A 24749-nucleotide genomic window follows, 5' to 3' on the forward strand; every position below is an offset into this window, starting at 1 on the left:
GACTATGGATTCAGCCATAGGGGTGCTATCCACAAGGCAACGTCTACTGCACAGGGTCTGCGGCAGTTGGGGCCGTAAAGATGGCGCAGTACCATTTAAAGGAGTCTGTGGAGGCTGGGTGCAGCACACACCCAATCAGACTGCGGCACCTGCGGCACTGCGGCATTTTACTTAAATGCTGTACAACGTGACCAACACACCTGGGAACTTTTGGCCTCCGGCTACCGGGAGCCTACCCTTGCAGGACGTGGCCAGGACTACCCACTGACGTCAACGGGTGGTCTCGCTGACATTGGTGGGTGTTCCTGCTGATGTTGCGGGGATTCCCGCTGACGGTGGGTGTTCCTGCTGTCATCAGTGGGCGTTCCCCCATTTAAGGGGGAAATGGGCAAGGAGTGGGGCATGTCAGGACCCGCAACCCGGATGATTCGGGTGTTGACCCAGAGAAGTGGCGCTCTGGGCTCCTAGGAAATCTGGGTCCTACAGAGGGACTGTCCTTCCTAAGCAGGGAGAGTTGGGAGGTATGCAGTTAGAAAATGGTTGATGAATGAGAGAATTAGATGATCGTTTTGACAGGAATGAAGACGCTGATGGTTTGGTGACGACACGAAGCACAGTTGAAGCTCACAGAAGCCTAGGGTTCTGGTTCAGACAGGTAACGCTGTGAATTCACACTGAGCGTCGCACACATTGCCTCCAGCAAGCACTTTACTGACACCGCTAAACAAGCAGCGACAAATGCAGGCCAATTCAGCCAGGAACCTCTGCCGCCCACACTAACACCGCTACGTTATCTAAAGACAAGGAGCTTTATTGTATTCAAGGCTGTGAGCTGGGGCTATATCTATTCTGATTTGCCAAGAATGCCACAGTTCCTCTGCTGCCAATTACTTTCATTCAAACACATATTGGAGTATAAGAAGCATTTCCTTTCTTTCACTCAAGGCAGCCATTATCACAGATTATTCAGCGTAACAGGGTATAAACAGACATTGTCCTCTAACCTTTAGTCCTTGGCGCTCTCTGAGAAGTGAGAATACATCCCAAATCCCCTTTCCAACTAATTGTCATTAAATAATTACACACATTTCTGTGTGATTATTCATAGATCCTCAAACAGTATTGTATTGGGACAGAGATAATTAGGAGAGGGAATGAGAACTAAAAGGTCCACCTAGTGTGTTTTCTTATCATGTTTTAATTCTATTTCCAACATGCTTTCTGTGTGCGTGCGCATGTTCTGGACAAGGCGATGCAGCACCAGTTGGCTCCATAACCCACTTCCATATCCGATAATATAGGGCAGGACCAACCCCAACATATAGACAGCCGGGGCAATACTCCAGAGGACCTATATGGTGGAGAACGCTGCATTAAGGCTAAGCATTGGGACACTGGAGGCATGGCCAGCCCAGGGCTCTAAAAACCCTAGGGAAAGATACAAGGGGTGGGTGTTTTAGAGGATAGAAGTGGTCTTTCTCGAAATATCCACAGGCCCTAAAAGGGTGCAAAATAACTGTGTGTGGACTCTCAAGTGTGGGACAAGCGACCAGTAAATTCACCTTTGCCAACGATGGTGAGCCGTAGAGACCCTAATTCGAGGAACAGTGGTCAAAACGCATATCTGTGATTTCGTTGAAGCTCTCTACCACCTTTATTTTTAATTTTAGAGCTATAGACACCGCATAATATTGAAACCATGATCCAAGAGACTCAAACAAATAATTATTATTCATGATTATATCACCGCTGGCAGGTGTAATGTATTGTGATTGCTTGACCAGGTGGGCTCACACATAACCCTTGATCATCACCAAGCTGGAGACCACCGCCTTAGTCTATCTATGCTTGCTGAGAAAGTTTTTCTGCTTCCTATGTGGTTAATTAAATAATGAATGAGCAGAATGGTCACCCAAGGTCAAAAACAACCAGATATTGATGGCGGAAAGCGCTTACGTCAGAGTCAATGCTTCCTAAAAAGCACCAGATATGTATAACCTAGAGTGCTGCTCCATTAAGAGATCAACGCTCGGGAACTGCTGTCAGTCCGGGGGAAAAGGGCTCATCGCTGACGTATCTGGTACTGAAATGGTTACACTTAAGAAGTATGATTGATGGAAACATCAGAGGAACCCATCCCTCCACCCTGGCCATCTTTCTGCACCGCACCCCTGCTGTGCTCGCTGACTTTGATGCGTTAATTAGAATGTTGCGTCATCGGTAGGATGTGCGTAGTCGTGCGCTGTGCAGCCAATAGGCTCGTCGCTGATTGTATTCCCTGGAAGAGATCGCACTGAATACATTATAATGATGTATCTGCAGTTGTGTTACATTTGTTGCAAATAATCTGAGATGTCCATAGACTTCACATTACTCTGATTCCCAATTCTATGGTTTTTCTCCTTAGGCGACGGCATCTGCTGGCGCTCCATACATAAAATGTAATAATGCAGTATTTGCTATCTGTGCTGTCCTCAGAAGATCCATAACTTAGCAATTTTACACGACGATGCCTTTATCTGCAGCTTCCAAGGCAGTCATCATTAGGACATAGATGATAGGAACCAGAAAGCAGATAATGCTGTTGTCTGATAGTATTTGAGGGTCACTGTGTGCTAATATTGGGCTCAGAAAGGTCTGATTATTTATGTGGAAATACATTTAGAAACATACAAGAAACAGATAAGAACCATCTAATCTACCCCTGATGTAGAGACTGAAACCATAATCAGTCGTTGGTCACGTCTTAGATTCAGGAGCCATATCCCTATCCCATGTATGTTTCAATTTCTTCAATGTATTAGCCTCTACCACTTCTACTGGGAAGCTGTTCCATTTATCTACCACCCTCTCAGGACAACAGCCTTACATTACATCTAAGCCTCTGACCCTCTAAGTTTAGATAGCAACCAATGGAATGCACCTCATAATTGGACCATTCCTTGGGTTGCCATGGCGATATGACCAAATCAAATGCAAATACATCAAATTGCTCTTTATCCATAATCCACCTTCTGTTTGATTGAGACACGAATGTTCGCTTACTTGGAGACGTAAAGACATCAGTACTTTGTTATGATTCAGAATGAAAATGGATTCCTCTTCTTGAAGCCAACGGCTGCCCATCGCCGGTTTATTTCTACTCTTCCTCTCTGAATATACGATATATATATATACCTAACGGGACTAAATTGGCCAAAAGTGGTGCAAGCCCTTGGGATGCAGGCGTAAGGAGGGCTGATCCATTAGATCTACACATTTAGAAGCGTTGTTGTTGTGTGTGTGTGTGTGTGTGTGTGTGTGTGACATAACTTGTATCACAATTAGCAGTTGATGTTGAATCAAACAAGAGATGGCATTTCCAATATCATTCACATGGTTTGTGTAGAAATGGTTATTTTCTTCTGGGCTCTTTAAATGCCTCAAAATAATGAACGGGCTTCATCATATAACAATGTTCTCTTTGGTCCTCTCCTCGTAATAAAATCATCCTTCAATTCTCTGTATTCAGGGGTGTCGCAGAACACCGCACAAGACACATGTTTACTCTTTAAAGGGTGAAGAACTTATAGAGAGGGGTATATAGAGGGGTATATAGAGGGGTATACACAGAACAGTATATAGAGAATGGTATATAGAGAAGGGTATATAGGGACCTGGGATAGCATGATATCTGGACTATTACACAAAACAACGGGACTGTTGGGAGCATAACGTGCCTAGTCCTCTCCTGGGGTACTGGACCCAGCTACCCCAAGCCCAGGACTCACTTTGAACAAATTACCCTTCTTTCCCGCTTTGCTCTGCGGTCAGCACTTTGACATGATGTCATATACCGGAGCACCTCCTGCGCAGACCTCTATACTGTAAATGGGCAAAATCTCTGATCTCCCCAACTATCCCATTGAGCAACAGGGGGCGCTGGGGAGCCTGATAGCCCCCCAGGGTGATCTGCACCCCAGTAATGCAGCATAGATCTCTGCTGAGCGCCTACTGGGTAATTATTGAAGCCCAGGTCGCCATTGTGAGAAAACCTGCGCATCAGTGGCGGAACTACCGGGGTCGCAGGGGTCGCGACTGCGACCGGGCCCCGGTGGCAGGGGGGCCCAAGCCAAGGGGCCGCCCGAAATCGGGCCCCGGCGGCAAGGGGCCCCAAGGTCTATGAGTTATAGACGGCCGTAGAGGCCGCATAGGCCCAGTCAGGACCGGACTGACTGGGCCTATGCGGCCTCTACGGCCGTCTATAACTCAGGGCAAAAGGGGCACTTGCCCCTTAACCCTGCAGCAGCTGCTACCGGGCCCGCCACTCTAGGGGGCCCGGGCAACCCCCACGATTAATTCCGCGGGGGGCCGCTACTTACTGGCAGACGAGGATGCCGGGGGACGCAGGAATCCAACAGTCACGTGACGTACGTGACGTACGTCACATGACCCTGCTGCGCATCTGCTTCCCCCTATGCACTGAACAAGTTGGTCTGCGAGCGCCGAGCGGCACATACTTTTTACATCTTCGGTTGTTCAGGTAAGGGGAGGCTGCATGAAGGAGTATTTGAGATTGAGTGAGAGAATTAATGAATATCTGTGAAGGAGTGAGTGAATGAATGTTTGTGAATGAGTATATGTAAATGAGTATCTGAATGAGGGAATTAATGAGTATCAATGTATGAATATCTGAATGATTGAATGGATTATCTGTGAATTAGTGAGTAAATATTTGTGAATTAATATATATGTGTGTGTGTGTGTGTGTGTGTGTGAGAGATAGCATGGATGTGTAAGGGGGGGCAAAGATACCACAGTCAGGCTGTTTTGGTGGAAAGATGCCACAGGAGGGCTGTTTTGGGGCCAAAAATGCCACAGGAGGGCTGTTATGGTGGCAAAGATGCCACAGGAGGGCTGTTATGGTGGCAAAGATGCCACAGGAGGGCTGTTATGGTGGCAAAGATGCCACAGGCGGGCTGTTATGGGGCCAAAGATGCCACAGGAGGGCTGTTATGGGGCCAAAGATGCCACAGGCGGGCTGTTATGGGGCCAAAGATGCCACAGGCGGGGTGTTTTGGTGGCAAAGATGCCACAGGCGGGCTGTTTTGGTGGCAAAAATACCACAGTCAGGCTGTTTTGGTGGAAAGATTATTTATGTATTCAAAGAAAAAGGGGCGCATGTACAAAAAGGGCCCTATGTACATGCGCCCCTTTTTCTTTGATTATGCCCTTTGAACATGCGCCCCTTTTTCTTTGATTTTTTTACAGAAATGATTCAATATGTAAATTGAATTTGTTGAAAAAAAATTGTTGGGTAAAAATCATGTTTTTTTGGGGGGGTGGGGGGCCCTTAACAGATTCTCGCACCCGGGCCCTGAGGGGTCTAGTTACGCCCCTGCTGCGCATTCTACACTCTGCAGGGTGGGATTCTAATAGGGCATCCCGGGGGTTTGTACAATGTGTTATATACAATTGGAATGATTCTATATACTGCTGGAGTGAGAAATGTAAGATTCAGAAGTGCCCTCTCTTTAGTGGCTTATACGTCTTGCCTATACATTATACAATTACATGCATATGGAACTAACCGAAATACCACAAAACAATAACATTTACTCTGAGTCACGGGGCCAGAAGGCAGCAGATGTCTGTCGGTGGTTAACTAAGTTCATTACGAGGCATGCTTTGTGGGTAGATCTAATTCACCACATGAGCCTAAGCGGTGCGCTCAAACACAGCCCTGACTGCCGAGATACACCTGTCTTACAGCGCCATATAGATTAACAGCAAAGGCATTTCCCGGCAGCCACCAGGGGGCGCTGCTTTCTTACCTTTAATTTGCTCTACATAGAAACATAGAATTTGACGGCAGATAAGAACCATTTGGCCGATCTCGATTTTCCTGATGTAAGAGACTCGAGCCCTTATCGGCCCTTGATCTACTCCAATAGTGAGCATGGCTTTATGTCAATCCGATATACGTTTAAATTATTTCACTGTATCAGCCTCCACCATTGCTGCTGGGAGAAGGTTCCATTTATCTACCACTCTCTCAGTAAAGTAGTTTTAGACCATGATCTAACATTTCTCTTTCTTTCAAAACAGCTCTACTGATATGAGAAACTATGAAGGCAGACGCTTCCTAATGAGGTCACTTGTGTCAAGTGCTTGGTCATCGACTGCAAATAAACTGATTTAATTTATTATCTAGAAAGCTAACTATTCCGATACTTACAGGAACACGGCTCGTAATAGTAGAGAGATTCATTTACTCTTCTAAATCTTGATTGGTGTTACGAATGGGTCAAAACGTACGGTTAGTGATTCAACTCCATGACTAAACCCCAAATAGTGATCCTGGACTCCAGACTGTGACCACTGAAAAGCTTGCAGTAAAATCATCAGAAAAAAAACTTGTAATGAACAATTTAATGAGATGTGCAAAAAACAACTTAATGGAATACATTTTTACACATACATTCCCTTAAAAAAACTTTGCCTAGAACCTATAACAATATCTAAAGAACTCTGCCACATAATAGAACAATAAACACCCTGTACATGCGCAGACAGGCAATGAAAATGTAGCCCTTTCAATGGCAACACCTAAAAAAGAGCATAAAAAGAAGCCACTACACTACTCTTATGTTAAATAATATGCCACTGAATTAGGGTTTTTTATAAACCTATTTATAACCATACAACATATATGCTTATATGTCATATATATTCACTTTCTTCACAATAGTTGACACATAAATATAAATATGTTATTTTTTAGCTCCACTATATTGTGTGTGATGCATTAATAGCTCAAAAAAATTGATACTCGCTAAACATGTACGTGTATTTCAGAAAATAGCACGCGTGTTTTGGATTTGCTAACTTGTGAGTTTGATTTTTGAGTGAGGTCTACATTTTAGACAGATCACTGAATCAAGCCCCAGGTGTCCATGAGGACTAGCGCCATTCAAATGTATTTCATATAATATTGATGCAGAATTTATTTAAAAAAATAGAGAATTGTCTACTATTATTTTTAATAACACAATAACCTTATTTCTCATTGATCTCATTGATCCTTTGTAGGGTCCTTCTGAAAGTGACATCTACCATACAGTAATGGTGGCTTATTCACTAAGGACTTGGTCATCTGATAGAGAGCCAAGGGGTGTATTTCTTAAGTAAAAGGTTTTCTGAAGAGTTAAACACTCCAGCTCCCTAACATCAGTGTGTGATATGAAGATATAACAATGGAGGACCATTTACAAATCTCTGTGAGCTGCTCCTGCAACAAAGGCTCAGGTATATCAAAGAGAGGACTCTAAAAATCTCTTCACATTAACTCCGGTGTGTAGTAAGCAGTTCCAGATCAGACAGGAGAAGCTCGCTGGCAGGAATGGGCAATGTGTCCATGGCAAGGTTTGTGAAGGTCCATAGAATATCATTAAATTGTCCACCACGGACTTTAGTAAATGTCCACCATGAACAATGTTGGTGGCGACCCCTGGGCTGGTCCTTCATGATGCATACAGAAGCCAGTGAGTGGAAATTCTCAACTCACCTACTAACGAATACCAAGACATGGGCAGTAACAGGAGAAAGTGTTATGGGCACCCAAAAGATCCCATCTTGGCACCACCTCACTTTCATTACTGTCCATGGTGAATGAAACACAGGTTTAATTAGTGAGACAGCTCTAGAAATATTCGTAGTGTTCCAAAGCTCGTGAGGTCTACAGGGACACCACCACATCACTACTGTTGCAAGTAATTGACATGGCCTTTAGGTCATTGTTCTAATAAGACATCTCGCCTTTAAGTAAATTCAAAGCAAAGGACTGCATGAAGATGAAGCTCGGAGGAACCGATGTGTCAGGGTTTGATCATCCTTGATTTTTGCCCAAGTTGAATGATATCATCCACAAGTGACACTCCACAGCAGATAGATTTCGGTGGATGGAAGGTGGCGCTTGTGAATAGTCTGCGAAGAATTCAACACATCTTCAGCCCAAGTGGAAAGAGCAGCTTCGAGTCATACAGCAGACTCAGACGTTACGGAGCAAACTCACTTATTAATATTCCATTTTATCTTAACCTGGCACGATAATCTGGCTCGGTTCCTGAGGAGCAGTCACTTTCACTCGGGATGTTTCTTATTTTACCGGGGATGATATTAATTCTCTCTACGTTTTTGGTTAAAGTGTACCGTATTTCATTTCCTTCATCTTTATGGATTTTTATGCTGCCCTTTTGGAAAATATGGAATGAGTAAAAACTAAAAAAAAATGGAAAGATTACCTCAACAAAGCGTATTCCAAATACTACAATACGGTGCCAGATAGCTAGGAATGTTGCACGTTCCTCCCGCAAGACATGCTCCATGGTTTTGAATTTACATCAGTATGAAAAACAGTAAAAAATTACAACCCAGTTCTGTAGCTCAGTGATGTGCGACAACCCAACCTAAACCGCACGTTAAATGGGTCAAAAAACCTCAAAAACCTCAACCTTGGAAAGGAGGAAGCTGCACAACCCCCCCCCATGCACCTGAAAGGGGGCCACTCAGCTGTTACCGGTACGTACGTTAAAGGGGGAGTCGTAGTCCAAAGTTGGACAAGCAGATGTTGGGTATCACTGTGGGATCTATGCAAATCCACAAAATCCAAGCACCTCGTTGAATGCTTCTTTAAACATATCAGTGCCGTGGTCTTGGCACTGCCCGTTCTCACCCACTTTTCCACTCATCGATGTTTTGGCTGGAGTTGGCGTAGAAGAACGTGGAAAAGCCTGCTTTTCATGGCATTATTTTACATTTTGCCCAAGTCTATTGATGGCGGATTCACGATGTCTCACTAAACAGTTACTTATTCCAGTAATGGTGCACCATGCTTTTCCATTTCACCACAACTCACTGTTCACTAATTTAACTCCAATGTCAATTAGTTATTTACAACTCACAACCATGTTCGGCTCTGGAATTTACTCCTCATAGTCCTGTCTCTCCGGTTATAAGATTAACGGTATATAACATCCTCAGAAATGAAGAGCGCCACGTGCCGGGATGTTTACAGTTATTTATTTGTTGTTCACCATACAGAACCAGTCATTTTGGCAAGAATGTATCAATTGTTGGACACGCCACTGAAGCCCTAACCCAATATATCATTTAAAACCGTGTGCAGTATGCCATAATGCTGTGTTTGCTGTCATTGAAAATGCTAAATAACTTTTAGGTAAAACATGATGGGTTTATCAAATGGAGATCGTTCCTTTACTACATCGTACATTCTAGCGGGAAGTTTACCATAACCTAGGGGTGGGAATGAAGAATGCTTGGATACAGTTGAAGTTATCTCTTTTATAAACCTCAGTGGCATATTCTGGCCTAGGGCAGCAGCTCCTGGGGGGCGGGGATCATAGGGATCACCCTATTGGGCAGTCTGGCTCCTCGGGATGCCTCTGCTCCATGGGCAGGTTGGGGAGTGCTGTGCCTGGCCCTCTTCGCTTCTTTCAATGCACCATTCGGCATTGAGAATAGTGGCCGCAGAGGTGACTGATGGGGACGGACACCTGGGGCACTGCCCTGGGTAAGGCCTAGGCCATTACCTAGCCAAGATACACCACTGGCTAGCCACATACTAGGTTATTATTTGCCACGATAAGATTAAAAATGGCATTATACCACTTACAAAAACTCTTCAGAGCACAATGACCCTGGGCAGACTATAAAAGCTGAATGGTTCTCATCTGCTCTCAGATCCATGTTTCGGTAACATATGTAGAAGAGGTGTTCAAACTAGTTCACAAAAATCTACTAAAGGTCCATGTTTGATGGCTATACTGATTGTGACGTATTTGCTAAATCCCCAATCCCTAACCCATCAGAAACCTCCGAAACCCCACATATTCCACCATAACTTTAACTAAGCCTGCCTTGATCTTCCCTTCTCATCCCGTCCCGCCTATTCCTACAATGATTCCTTTAAATAGCGTTATTTGACCCAAAGTCGTTGCATCCCCCTTGCTTATGTTCGATATTGTAAAACCTATATTTTGGTAAATGCCTGAGCTCTTTCTATGATTCCTTCAAGACAAATGGAGAGATTCCATCAATGATCTTTGGTATAATGAAATGCAACATGCCGATCTACACAACCCCCCCAGCCAGTTACATTAACGAAGTAATATTACAATTCACTTCATGTGAAAATGTGAATAACAATTATCCATGAAAGGGGTTCTATAACAGTGACTGGTTCATACTAAAGAGGGTGCACATGGAAATATGGAATTATATATATATATATGTGTATATTCAGCTGTAAAACTTACAGAATTCAGGCAAATGTCTAGAACTTTGATTATGACTCTGAATACGATGGCTGGATATTATGTGATCTGTGTTGCCAGAAGTCTGTCCCTGTGTAGATCTGCTAAACTATATATACATATATATTACATTTTTATTAAATGTCAATTAAAAATTGGATTTAGGCTTAAACATAATGCCTGATAATTCCTAATGCCACAGTGAAGCCACATATACAATGTTACCTATATATTATCTGCTGTTTGCCACTAAATACTAAACACTTTTAAAAGCAGCTATTGCAAAAAAAAAAGCCATTAAACACTGGGGTAACATTTTTGGGGAGCGTTTTCTAATCTTGAGATACATTATTATATTGGAGGATGGAGAATGTGTGTGGGAGTCGTTGGACGTTCCCAAGGTGCCCATTCCACCGAGATAAAGTGGTGCTTTCTGACGTGAAGAACTCTGATCGGTCCTGAGCTTGTTGGATGGAGACAGCAGGACAAGAAGAACAGACAGATACAAGTAACAGGCAGCTTGCATGAAAAACATACAGAAACATTCAGTCCTTTTTTTAATTGAAGAGTTAGCTCCTGGGCCAGCCAGCAGCAGCATAGGGTTCTTTATTTACAATATTCCTTCCGAAGCTCTGCCAAGAAAGGGAAAATAAGATTAGGCGACCCTTCTACATGGGTTTAAATTAAGCAGTACTTCTATAGAAAATAAATAGAATTATGTATTTTCTATATCCACATGCACACAAATTTTAAATCAATATTATATAATAAAAAAACTTTAGGTTTAATTAATAATTTGCCCCAGAAATCTGCGCTGCCCGAAAGCTGCTTTTCTCTACTGTAATCCTAATATATTGTCTCATTTACTCAAATAATGTAAAATCCTTAAAAGAATACCCAGAGATCCCATTCCAGGCTAGATTCCCTTATCGGATCCCAAAGCCTGTTCAAAAAAAATTGCCGATTTAACTAATCTCCAGCCAAATTCCTCCCGCTCTTCATAGCGCAACCCTTAGAGACAAGCATGCCCTTCCAAATACAGTTCCAGCAATGCTTCATGGCCTGGTTTCCATTTGAAATCATTTCCTTGAGAATATACACAGACTCCTGACATCTTTCATTCCAGGCTAACAATTAGTGGTATGAAAAAACGTGGAAACTCACCAAGGTCTAAGTCAACGTTTTTTGGAGTTAAAGTCCTGTCCTTCAGTTCACGTTCCTTCAAAATGTTATTTTTATAATCTGAGCAAAAAAAGATATTTTTATAAGTCTTTAACACATATTTGCATGCACAAAAAACGTATATATATATATTTTTTTTTTTGCCTCACCCATAGCCCGGCCGACTAGTCGTGGCAGTTTCAGCCCTAACATGTCATTAGGTCTGGGATCAGAGTTTTCGCTGGTAAGTAATGGGTTTGAGATTATATGACAATTACCCGGTTGCCAGAAGCAAACAAATTAGAAACTACACAACAGCATGAAAGAGGAGTAACGAATGACTTAAAGAAAAGAAGACAGGCAGAGAACCCCAAAGGGGTAATAAGAACCATATGTAATACATTTATTTTCTTCTCTAAACTTTACTGTAGCAGATCAAGGTATCAGCGCTCTGACCATGCCACACACATTGTTCCTCTATACATTACTGCGGAAAATCTCCAGAAATACTGGAAAAACCACAGAAAAGCCAAAGGTTTTTGGCAAAGATAAGCGTCTGCTCCAGCGGCTCCCCTCCAACATCAACACCACTCAACCAACCATACTACTGATACAACATTTAAAAGTATCTTTAGATTTCTCTCTCCAGTTGTTTTCTCTTTCCTTTTTTGGTGTTATGACATCATCTTGTGAAATCATACTACGGTAGTCTATATATATACATACCGATTCGGAGGTCTTCCTTCCTGTATTGGACAAGTTCAGAGGGCATCATACAGAGTTCCTTCATGTTCACCTGCTTCCTGAAACACAATAAGAATATGATAAAAATGTATATTTAATATTTGGGGCAGGAGACATCGTGCAATGTGATTAAATAAACCAAATACATTTATAACACATTACTATATTCTCAAACACAAAGTCCCAAAACGCAACAGATAAAATATTTATAAAGGAAATATTATACTTAATTCATATTAATTATACTTTATTCATATTTATATAATGTTTATTTCTTTGTAAAATCAGTATTTTTCTGACTACATGGAAAATCCTAATGACTTTATTATTCCGTTGAACACAAGCTGTTAGTATCTTGGTAAATTATAGAAATCAGAAAATGCTATTTTACTAAGAATTGTTTAAGGCTGACTAAGTTAGGGTATTATTACTCCAAAAATGTACTCACCCTTGAGTTTTATTTAAGTTGTATCCGTAACCTGGAGAGAGAAGGCCACATTCAGTCAGCCCCAAAACATTAAGAAACTTAAGCAAAGTTAGACATTTCTTGAGACCACGGCTACGTAGGGGGTGTAGAAAGCTAAAGATAATGGAGAGGTGCCCCTTTCTCAGTCAGATATTGATTTGTGGTTGTTTTCTTCAGCTAGGGTAACTTGGAATAGCACGGGCTCTCTATTACACAGATGACCTGCCGATTATTTGTTGAGCCAAAATTGAGACCTCGTTTAATTCAGTGGGTGCTTGGTTCATGAGCCAATTCCTGGGGAGCGCGGCCAAAACGAAGTGGCCAGATTGAGAACAACCATTTTGCCCTTCATTTTGAGTTGGTTGTGATCCACCGATTGTGAATAAGGATTCTCATCATTTTTGACTGTTCTCATGCCAACCTATTCTTTGGAAAATAAAAGGACCCCAATTGTAAAACATAATATCTACTGGACCCAACTTGGTTTGGGTAGTTTTCATGGTGTTCTGGCTACTGAGCTGGGTTTTAGTGAGATCAATGATTAAATGATGCTGAACCTGAGTGATGCTCTGGAAACAATGAATCATTTCTGTAGCCACATGCTTTTGACCAGCTAGATTTTAGGTTCCAACACCACCGGTGAACAAATCCCCATATATTCTACCATGAATTGTACTAATGTTCATGTTCATCTAGTCATAAATAGAATTCTTTAGCTAGCGTCTTCATTGTGCGCCACGTATTCCAAATGACTCCTACCTCGTCTCTGATGCTTGCGAGTGATGAGGATCACAGCTGTGAGGAGCAGGATAAACAGCAACGAGGTTGCCAGGATGTATCCGAAGTGTTGTAAGAAATGGAGAAAATATTCTGGAACTATGCCTTTGTGTTCTGGGATTTTGTTGGGAGCTGAATACATAAGTACGCAAGTCAGCTTGATTATTTAGAAAGGTGTGAGAATGGGTTATTCAGTCTAATATTGCACATAGCATAACATATTGATGATTTTTACATATTGATAGATATTTCTATAAAGATTAAGTCCACTAGGTACAAAAGAGTATTTGGGACCCAAAGCTGGCCAGTTAAGCTCTTCTTTTAAAGTCTGAAGAGAAACGTTCCAACATTCCATGAAGAACACTCAGAATGTGACTTATGGTTAATGTTTAATCATGTCCTAATTACAGATATCCTAAGCAGTGAGTGAAACATTGTAGAGGCTTAATCACTAATAAAGGGGTACTGGGGTCCCAGTTTATAAGCTAAAATAGAAGTATGTGACCACTGATCAATGGATAGATATCGGTATGTATGTCGTTGTTGAGAACTACAATTATGATAATGTAACACTAGCCTTTTGTGACCCATGTAACCATATCAGACGCACCATATAGTACATTACCTATAGTCGAAGCTGAATCTACACTTTTTTTGCCGGGTGGCTCTTCTCTTTTTGGAGGATCGGAGACAGTTAGGTAGAAGATCCTTCGCTCATGAAGACCACAGTAATGATGATGCAGGTGGCATGAGTATGTCCCCTCATCCCCTCGTGTCAGATCCGATATATAGAGCGAGAAGTCTCCCTGTGCAAAGGCCTTATCGGAAACATTCATTTTGCTCCTGATGAAGATGGGCCCGTATGACCTTCTCTCCCCTGATGCATACATGTCAATCAGCCGGTCAGCTCGGTCATGAGGAATCCCTGGGGCTTGGCGGTCCCAGTGAACCACTTGTTGGTCCTCCTCTCTGTGGCGATCAGTCCATATGTGATTCCAATTCTCACAGGGAAGCACAACCGTGGAGCCGACTAAAGCCACAATGACCACCTTTTCTCCATCCCAGTAGATCTTTGCTCTCCTTTCTGAAAACGGTAAAGAAAGACTATAGAAACATCTGATGCAAGGGCCATATTGATCAGTGTGTAACTAAACTAATTCTCATTCAAATGTTGAATTGGAAACAATATCCAAAAATGGCCAACAGATTTCTAAACATATCAATTTATCTCGAATATTTAAGCAGAAAGAGGGAAATTAATTAAAATACCATAGAACACTGCACCCCCCAAAAAAGTGATACCCCTAAGTATTCTTAAATGTTATATATAGGTCAGTATTTGATAACCCTTTGGCAGACAGAACCAGCAATGGATAGGTGGATGATGGGAAATGCAGTCTAACACAGATAGAGGACAAGTCGATTACCTCCGGCTCCAGACCCACCTGACTTGGTGATGTTCAGCAAAATTTTAGCATTTTCATCCAGGTGACAATAATGATGATGGAGATTGCAAGAGTACAGCCCTTGATCACTCATAGAAACACCTTAACACAAAAATACACACAGAACAGAGCGTAGTATTACAATGACAATTATTTATGTATAAATATTATGTAATTTAGCCTAAAAGTTATTACTAACGATTTATATTTAAAAACTGATAAAAAGCATGCGAGCCTAATGTATCTGTTCCAGTTGTGTGAGACGGTTTGAATGTATGCACTTTAAGAAATGGTGGGCTCTATATAAATAAAATATAATAATATCAGCTTGAAAGGAAATAACTGAGGTCCAAGCTACTTGGTTTGAACACGAAGACATTAGGAGCACTTTTTGGGTAAGATCCTACAAATAGACAAATAAATTAAGCACCTTTGATCACCAAAGAGAAATTGCCGTCCTTGAAAGCCGTTTCCGAGACGTGCATTCGGCGCTGGTTGTACCCACTGTAGAAGCGGAACTCCCCGGCGGAGAACATATCTAGAAGGCGTTCTCCACGGTATACTCCTTGACTGCTGTACAGATCCCAGTGTAAAACGCGTTGCCTATCCAGTAGGTTGTCCTGTGTCCATACCATCTGGTAACTCTGGCACAGAAGTTGAGCTTGGGAACCGGTGTAGGCAGTGATGTTTGACACAGAGACCACCACGCTATCTGGGTTCTGCTGGCTTGCCGGTACTGAAGAATTACCAAAAAAAAGAGAACAGCATTGATAATAATGCAGATAATGACCTTAAAATGCCCCAATGACAGCTGCCTGGAGTAAAAAGGAAAATGCAACTTTATGGAACCTTTGTTTGACGTCAGAGTAACAATTAGATTTTCTAGTGCAAAATTCCCTTTATATTTTACATCTACTCAAGTTCTGATTACCAACTAAAAAAACTGGTTACATGCATCATATAGAGACGCTAACTGCCTATTCTGTAGGAAAGCCGGTAATATGGCCTCAAGTAAATTACTTAACATGGAAAGAAGAGGAGATAGGATGGGGCGTCAACACGCTTTGTTAATATGGAAAAATATCCATATGAAGACATTTTTTATAAACTCATTTACAGTTTATTACATGTTTGTTTTAGAGTACAGAGAGAGATCATGGAAACTGCCTGGAGGAGACTGTGAGATTTAAGAGATACAGGAAAATAAGTCATTAAGTTAAGGTAATAACTCAATGCTTTGGATGACGATATGTCAAGCCTTTCCTACAACTGTGAACTGGTCGGGACGTCTTCGCTATGAGAGATATTTTTGGTAAACAATAAACATTAGGATATCACTAAAAGTATCAAAAAGTCACTTCTTACCAAAATATGATGAAACAACATGACCTGCAAAAGAAAACACATATTAGATCCATGTAGAGACCTAAAACAATTCCTTTTAATGGTGCAATCGCAATAAAACTTGACTCACATACTACATAACTATAGAACGCTGTGAGATACAGTAAGTTAAATCATGTTACGGTATAGCCATTTAATATTCTAGAATAACCCATGCCATTGTGATCCATTGATTGCTTTGGTTTAAAAGCCAAATCATCACCATAGCAACTAATGAATTGCTCTCAGACCATTCCATTAGAAGCTACTGTGATTTTTAAAAAAAAAAAAAACACATAATCACCATGGTAACTAATAAACTGCTCACGGTGCTTGGACCATTCCATTAGATGCTATGGTGATAATACCACACTTCAAACTCGGCACCAGAATCTCGTTTTATTCATTACCCCCTGTGATTGGCTGTCAGGGGATGACTGGCACTCTTCAGCCCAGGGGCGGCAAGCCCAACCAAGTGGCCCAGTAATAAAAGGGCCAAAAAACACTTCCAGCAGATAACGTGGCATCTTTTCGTTGCTGTTCGTGGTCAACTCAACCTCAACACCACTTGAAGAAATGAGAAGAGTGAACTCACCCTGTGCTGACTGGTGAGCATTCCTGGGAACTCACAGGGTTGTTGCCCCAATCTCAGTGTGAAGGGGCAGATTCTGCGGGTCACACAGTCTGGAGCTGACTCCTTCCTATCCTACCCCGCTGTGATCATATATAAAACTCCCAGTTGGTGCTTTTGCTCCCAGTAGGTAATAATTGATGTCACTGCTTGAATGCAGGTGACTCAATTAAGTGTACCTTTAGATAATTACAAGTCAAGGTTTCCACAAGGGCCGGTATTAGAGCCATTTGGGTAACACATTTAAGCAATGACTACATAGAAACTTTATAGTGGCATATTAAAGGGTTAATATATCCAGGTTATCTCATCTTTGCTTATCTAAAAACCTATATCTTAGTAAGCATTGCACATCGAGGATCTTCTGGACCCATCAGATTATGTATTAAGGGGAAATCTGTCCAATTGTTCATATATGCTATTGAACTTGTTGTTTTTGCAGACCAAGTTGTGCGCGGGTTTCCTAAGGCTACATTGTTGTTTTTTTATTGAACCAGACATCTGAGAACAACCAGCAGAGAGAGGAATATAAGAAGGAGCATTGCGTTACATAAAATCTATCCTTTAATTATAACTTGTATGGTATTTTACTGTAAAATGCTAACACTACAAAATTAAAGGCATGAGGACACCAAGGTATAATCAGTCACCGGCATGCTATCATTAAGTCCTCACTCAAGGCTGCAGAACTCCACTCTGGTTTAAGAATCTGGACAGCACAGACTAGGGTATAAATCACTTTGCGCGGCTGCTGTTTTACAGCAAGAGCTGAGGTCTTCATTATGTTTTCTTGAAAACTTTTGGAAATATATTCATAAGGAACAGTCTAGTTCACAGTTTAGAACAATGTGTTTTGCGGCATGTAAATCGTAGCGTGTAGCGTGTAGCGTGTAAATGCCACGTCCCTTGAGTGACTAAAACCAGAAAGCACTTCTTGCACATGCTCAGTAGCATTCTCGTTAAAGCCACCAATGCAGCAGCCAATCACATGTAAACTAGCATAGAATGCTTGGATAGCAAACATGTATTTGGCTGCTGCTACCTCTATTAAATCCAATAACTCAGGGATTCCTACTGAGCATGTGCACAAAGCATATTGAGGTATGCTTCCTGCTTTCAGTAGAGACAGTTGGGGGTGGAGTCCAATCAGACAGAAGTCTAATTTTCTAACTCCAAAAACTAAATACATGAAAACAATGCTGCTGAGGTCCTTTAAGAAACTGAAATGGTTTACTTGATGTTTCTTCATGAATACAGTAAAATAAAATGAGGATAGTTAGTTAGTGTTTCAGAAAAGGGGCCACTTTCACATACGTCCTAAATTCGGGAGAAATAGACTGGGATTATACTTTTTTTGGAATTTTCATATCTGGTATATCTGAAGGATAATTCAGCCACCCTTGCTCAGAAAAAAAAACAAAAGAAACGTCTAGAAAAAAAATGTAATGTAATAAAAAATGAGCTGTTATGGAGAATGGTTGAAAGGAATTTTTTAAAGCTTTATTACGAAACCGAGCGCCAGGCAGGAAAAACAGAGTTTATTACCAACCGTTTGCTGCAGCCATCTGCTCTCAATTTAAATCTATTTATCACCGAAAGTTAGGCTGCTGATGAAATCTGAATTACTGGTTGTTTTTTTTAACCTTCACAATAACAATGTGAATTAATGGCTCCTCAGACCAAAATATGTTTTGCTTTGCTGAAAGGGTGATCAGAGGAACAGTCTCCCAGCAGCATTGGTAGAGGTAATTCAGGTCTTTGAGTCTTTCAGCAGTAAAAATGGTCTAACTAGATGGTTCTTATCTGCCAAACAATTCTATGTTTCTATGAGTTTTGTCTCATACGGTAACATTCTTATAGCGATAACTTCACTAACATACATATGTATTATTACAAGCAGTACACGGTGTATGTTATCTCCAATTCCTTTGTTCTTCACATAATATGTCAGCTGTTCCATATGTTCTCTCGTTCTTTGCTTGTTTTTTTGCTATAATGTCATTCCCACATGGTTTCTTTGTAGTTTCTCGTCTGAGCCTCTGCTCTGTCGTCTCTTCATAGCGTTACCTGTTTGTTAACTTGGTTTTCCCTGACAAATCTGATGTCACTCAACTCCTTTTACTTTATCTCTGTATACATCATTATTTTAGTTCTGTTGGATTCTTGCAGGTTTGTTCATTCTATGTTAGGCACCCTACAAGTGTCAGAGGACATACTTTACAGCGTCTCACGTTGGGACACAGGTGACGTCACAACTCCAACCACATTAAGCGAGCATCAAATGTTTCCTCTTTGCTGGTTTAATAAACGATGGAGGAAACTCGATATCTTATCTATAGAGTAGAGGAGAAAGCCTAATGTCCATCATGGTTGTGTTTGCTTTGGAATGGTGGCTAATACTGGCACAACGCTTGGAAAATTCAGGAAGGCAAACATGAATTAGTGCTCAGTGTTTAAGATATAGCGTTATGGAGGGTTTCCCACCAGTAATGAACGTAGAAGGATGTCTTTTGGAAACCAGATGGTCAGCAATGTGTTATCAAGCTTTCTTCCTGTTCATTAAGACATGACATCACCTCTGTGCAGACTTTAAATCACGAAAGCGAGGGAGTATCCAGAAAAAAGTCTGGTAAACAACAAGCATGTGGGATTATCTCGAGGAACCAAAAGGGTTGGTTTACGATGTTTCCACCGACACTCAGGCTTTGGTTCAGTCTACTTCATGACAAGTCACTTGCTCCCAATCCATAAACATATATAAAACATTAAACATTGGGGAACATGGATAGATTTACATTTACAGCATATGCGTCGGCAGTGAGATGTTGGTCTCGTTATAGATGGTCACTCTTGTAGGCCAGAACCATTATCAGGTGGATATCGTGTTCTTACAGTGATCCATAGGGTTTCAGTTGAGTCATGTTAGTTAGCGTGACTGGGTGCGTTACGTAGAGTGATAAAGGGGGCTGTTATACCTCTGGGCTTCATGGAATCACAACTTCAGCTTTTCTATGTGAAAGTATAACACACTCACCTGACAAATTACTGCACAATGTGTTAGGTCAGCACTAACAGGCCTCTGCGAGTTCTAATAGGAAGCAGATTGAGCCGGTCGAGGCAGATACCGACACGCATTGGAGAACAAGATCACTTCATTCATTTTATCCGGTACGCCACAACATGTTTTGTATCTCCATAGAACATGTTATTTCCCATCATTTTCAGTACTGAGGCTGGATTGCTTACTATTTATTTTTCTTATTTTACCCCAAGGTTGGAAGTCCGGTGCTATGGAGGACCAAAGATTAACACCAATGCTTGAATCTGTGGCACCCCAGTCTCAGCAGGTGGAGTGATATGAAAGAAAGTCTCTTATTTACCAGCAGGAGCACCGACAGCTGTGTTCTTAATACCCCCCAACATTTAAAATGGCCAAAGAGGGTCACTTTCCTTCTATGGCACGTCGTTAGAGGTGTGCCTGGGGCGAGGGGCTTTACCCAGGATTTTTATGAAATTTAGTGACAATTATTTATTGACATAATTTGATTATGCATCTATTTTATGCAATACCAATTTCTAAACACATTTTCTGATGTTCGTGTTATGACTTTTAGGAATGTAGAACACTGTGATCCATTCACACTCACAAGGCGTCCTCAGCAAAACATCATCAGAGGAATGGAGGACAGAGGGATTCAGAACATTAAGAGGTACTGCTGCTCCTGAAGGACATTTGGAGCTGGATCAGTTTTCCCCAGGTCTCTTAGGTTGCCCTGTAATGTCAGTAATTGAAATCATCGCAATAGAACGTCATGATTGAGGCGATTGTGAATATAAGTTGGCTATAATAGGCCGACACTTGTGAGGAACATGTCCAAGATACAATTGGTAAATCCAAAGGAAGTACTAAACAGGAGATTGCCGTTACAATAACAATTCTTGGACCGAGTCATGTGTTTATAAAGAAGGGTCAAATCCTCAGAAGGATTGGGCAGTATTCTCCTGCTTTACTTTATTCTCTTGCTGGAAAAGATGCGTGATATTTAGGTTATCAAGAACTACAGCGGTTCGAGTCCAATATGAATTTACTTTATTCAATCACGTTTCTTTGGCTTGTTATGTGATTTGCTACAAATACATTGAAAAAAGGGTTCTGAAGCTTCTCTACATCTGTATGTCTGTTAAAAAGATGTACGATGCGGACTTTGCAACAAGCCCACATGTTTTAATAATCGTGATAAACTTGCGGAATGTCTTTCTTTAACTGAAGTTGAACCAGCACATGTGACTAAACATATGAGATTCTCTTGGCCACATGTAGGGTTATTTACGAAGAGTAGAAATGTCGGTTGTGACCTTTGATGGTAGATAATGAGGTGATTTCTAACATTCATCTAGAAGAAAAAAATTGCAAATGGCAATCGGGCATCTCCTTGCATCATCTATATACACCTATATACATGCTCGTATATACATTCTTACCCTGTTTGGCAAGAATGGCATCCTGACCTTTCCATGCCATCTATTGAACTTGATAGCACAACCTTGATCCATTAGAAATTTCATATATTTATTCTTCTGATATTATGTTAACCTTTCTTACTCCATAGATATCTTGCTTTGATGTCAGAAATGGGGATAGCCATAGTCTACATACTAGGAAACCTAACTCAACCAGGGTTGCATCTACAACTTATGAGCCCCAATGCAATAACCCCAAACATTTCAGGTGTCCCGATCAGGACCTGTGTTGGAAGGGTGGTGAACAGAGGAGGCAGCATCACCTAAATAGCTACATTGGCTTGGAGGCTAAGTGGAAGCTGCATAACATTCTTGATTCACCTCCTGGGTGGTCAAAGGAGACCAGTTGACCTCACCAACCTGCTCATGTTCCCTACAGCCCACAAATACAGGACAGTGGTGCAAGACAGTGTCTAAGAATTGGGACTGTCCCTGAAAGCCAGGACTGTTGGGAGGTAGGCAGTGCTTAGCTATTACTGCTCCTCAAAGACAACCAAAAAAAAATAAGGTGAGCCAAAACTGGGCTAAAGAATGGTAGACCTGAGTATTACAGGCGATAAACACCACTCACACAGCGGCACAAAAGCCGTGCTTTACTCAAAAACCCCGTCTGCCTTATTGGAAATTTGGCCTCAGATAGGACACTTCAGCTGTGAAAGCTCTCAGACATAATCCCTTATTAATATAATGTAAACCATTTGGTTCAACTACAGAGAACATTTAGAGTCATAAAACGACTGAAGCCCACGGGGGCCAGAATGGACTAGAGTGGGCCCTGACAGAGTGCTGAGCAGGGCTAGGCTAAGGCAGGAATTGTGGATTTTAGGGGAGGAGTTTTGGTAGGAGGATATTTAAGTTTGGTGATCACAGGGGTAAGGATCCATTTTGTTTAACCTTACCTGGTGGTGTTTGTCCCACCCTCCCTCCCCTTGTGTGGTTGAGTTTGTGGAGTAGTGTTGCTGCATTAGTCACAGTTGTGGGCGGTAGCTTGCCAGGTATCTAAGGGGTTAATGTGGTGGTATGATCCTTGGTGGTCATAACCGGTGGGAGGTTCCTTGCAAGGAGTGGTGCTCGGAACCTCGGGTCCTGGTTGGGGCATCCTGGTATGTCCTCTCCCAAATTGGTGTGTGGTATGGTGTTGCTGCATTAGTCACAGTTGTGGGCGGTAGCTTGCCAGGTATCCAAGGGGTTAATGTGGTGGTATGATCCTTGGTGGTCATAACCGGTGGGAGGTTCCTTGCAAGGAGTGGTGCTCGGAACCTCGGGGCCGGGTTGGGGCATCCTGGTATGTCCCCTCCCAAATTGGTGTCTGGTATGGTGTTGCTGCATTAGTCACAGTCGTGGGCGGTAGCTTGCCAGGTATCCAAGGGGTTAATGTGGTGGTATGATCATTGGTGGTCATAACCGGTGGGAGGTTCCTTGCAAGGAGTGGTGCTCGGAACCTCAGGTCCGGGTTGGGGCATCCTGGTATGTCCCCTCCCAAAATTGGTGTGTGGTATGGTACCTGGATAACTTGGCAAGCTAGGTTGGTTTTGGTTACGTCATTGTCTCTGTTAACGCATCTATGTTTATTATTTCAGGTTTTACAGGACAATGACGTTTTAAATAAAACGGCTGTGGCCTTTTCAAACCCATCTTGTGTGTTGGTGTTTTATTTAATTGAGCAAATGAGCCAAGCCTGGCCCGTGAGTCGAAGCTACATCTGTCATGGCTTTTAAATTGTGCAATGTGCTGATATGGCCGGCGTTAGCTATCCTCACCTGGATTCCAGCTGGTGTTCTACACAACATTAATTACACATTAATTCTAGTATGCTAAGCAAATAACCCATATTTTATTCTTGTCGCTTAAGGTTCAATCACCTAAAAACAACACAGAAACTTTTACAACGTTTTTTCAGTTTTGGCAACAACCTATCAGTGCTTGCTTTAGTATCACATGACAATTACGTGTTCCCCAGGCAAACAAGAATTATACATTTAACCCACTTCTTTACACTCCACTAAGAAAAAATTCAGCTGATAAACGCATTCTATAGAGTATGTGTTATTATATATGAAAACTATTACAGGAAAAAGCCAATGCAGTTTTAACGGGGTTAATAGACGATATAATGAAAAGTGGCTAAGATTTCAACATGAAATCTGCGGAATTTAACATTTTGGTGCAAATACTAACATCACGGATCAAAATCGCACTTGTTTGGTTTATCAGATATAATGAGCAGAATTAAAACAATAGCTGGAACATTATATTCTCTGAGCCACAATATTAATAATAATAATATTAATAATAATAATAATAATAATAACAATAATAAAGATTTAGGTCTTTTTAGCAATGCATGTACATTCAAGATATTAAAAATAAAGGTGTCAGATCTGTTTCTAAGCTAGAAATGTCATTGCGGCAGATCAAAAGCCGCACAAAGTGTAGCAATCAACACATACCTCTTAAGAACATTGGGCTGACACACAGCATATAGACAGGGTCATCGTCACGACTCAGAATGTGCAGAAAGTGCAAAGAGAGCTAATATGTTCTTTACTAAGTAAATCAAATATTATTTGGCACTGATTTTGGTAGCGGGGAGCCTAGTCCTGTCTGCGCAATGCGGGACGCCGTCTCAACTGGCTTTAGGGAAAGTTCCAAAATATTTTTGATATTTAAGCATTTTTGTGCAAGTTTTTACGCATTTGAAAGGACGGTTCAGCAGCTGCAAAGCATTCAGAACGTCTTCATTAAAAAATGACCGCGCTTTATATGAGGCATCACGTGTAAAAGTACCTGTTTAGGTACAAAGATATAGTTTAGCCAACGTCCTCACGGAAGGGACTGGTGGAATGTGGTCCTGGACACTTGGCTGCTTTGATCTGATGACCACACTCTAAACCATCATGGGAGAAAACATTATCGACAGGTCCGAACATTCTCACCGAGAAACCCGCGATATAAGAAAGCATATCTTACTGTGTAGGACAGCCAGCTGGCACATGAGAAGTTTGTATATGATCTCCATCTCTCCCTTCTTCTTGCTTTTCCAGGCTGTCTTTGTGTTTCTGCTCTCCCTCTCTTCTTGTTTGTGCTTTGCCGAGTTCTGCTATCACATCACAATGTCCAACTCAACATCTGCATGCGCAGAACTTTTACCCCTTCTCCCCCCCCCACCGAATAACTTTTAGGCTTTGCTTTGTCCTATCCCCGCAGCTCGGATTTAATCCAACCTCTTCATGCACTGAACACAAACCTAGAAACAACTGTGAACTCGGAAACCTCCTCTCCTCCCTCCACCCTCCGTCCTGGTTCCA

The 24749-nt window shown here is 41.7% G+C and overlaps 1 protein-coding gene across 1 annotated transcript; it reads right to left on the reverse strand.

Moving 5' to 3' along the window:
• Nucleotides 1-10433: 10433 nt before the first annotated feature.
• On the reverse strand, nucleotides 10434-24668 carry MXRA8 (matrix remodeling associated 8). Its single transcript, XM_053452462.1, has 10 exons — nucleotides 24412-24668; nucleotides 16272-16295; nucleotides 15337-15642; nucleotides 14907-15008; nucleotides 14087-14545; nucleotides 13444-13593; nucleotides 12667-12697; nucleotides 12201-12277; nucleotides 11478-11555; nucleotides 10434-10945 (listed from the first exon to the last, which is right to left on the reverse strand). Exons 1-10 carry the CDS (start codon nucleotides 24458-24460, stop codon nucleotides 10920-10922), a joined length of 1302 nt encoding a protein of 433 aa, XP_053308437.1. The 5' UTR covers nucleotides 24461-24668; the 3' UTR covers nucleotides 10434-10919.
• Between the last annotated feature and the right edge of the window lie 81 nt (nucleotides 24669-24749).

Source organism: Spea bombifrons, chromosome 12 (genome assembly GCF_027358695.1).
Source record: "Spea bombifrons isolate aSpeBom1 chromosome 12, aSpeBom1.2.pri, whole genome shotgun sequence".
In the NCBI taxonomy this organism is placed as follows: Eukaryota; Metazoa; Chordata; class Amphibia; order Anura; family Pelobatidae; genus Spea; species Spea bombifrons.

What these genes read in the sequence shown, in the direction of transcription:
- MXRA8 (XM_053452462.1), bottom strand. Translation starts at nt 24,460, where the DNA reads ATGGAGATCATATACAAACTTCTCATGTGCCAGCTGGCTGTCCTACAC. An exon ending in TGTTGTTTCATCATATTTTG is followed by an intron (nt 15,643 to 16,271) that starts GTAAGAAGTGAC and finishes GTAATTCTTCAG; the next exon opens with TACCGGCAAGCCAGCAGAAC. An exon ending in AAACGTTGACTTAGACCTTG is followed by an intron (nt 10,946 to 11,477) that starts GTGAGTTTCCAC and finishes CTTTCTTGGCAG; the next exon opens with AGCTTCGGAAGGAATATTGT.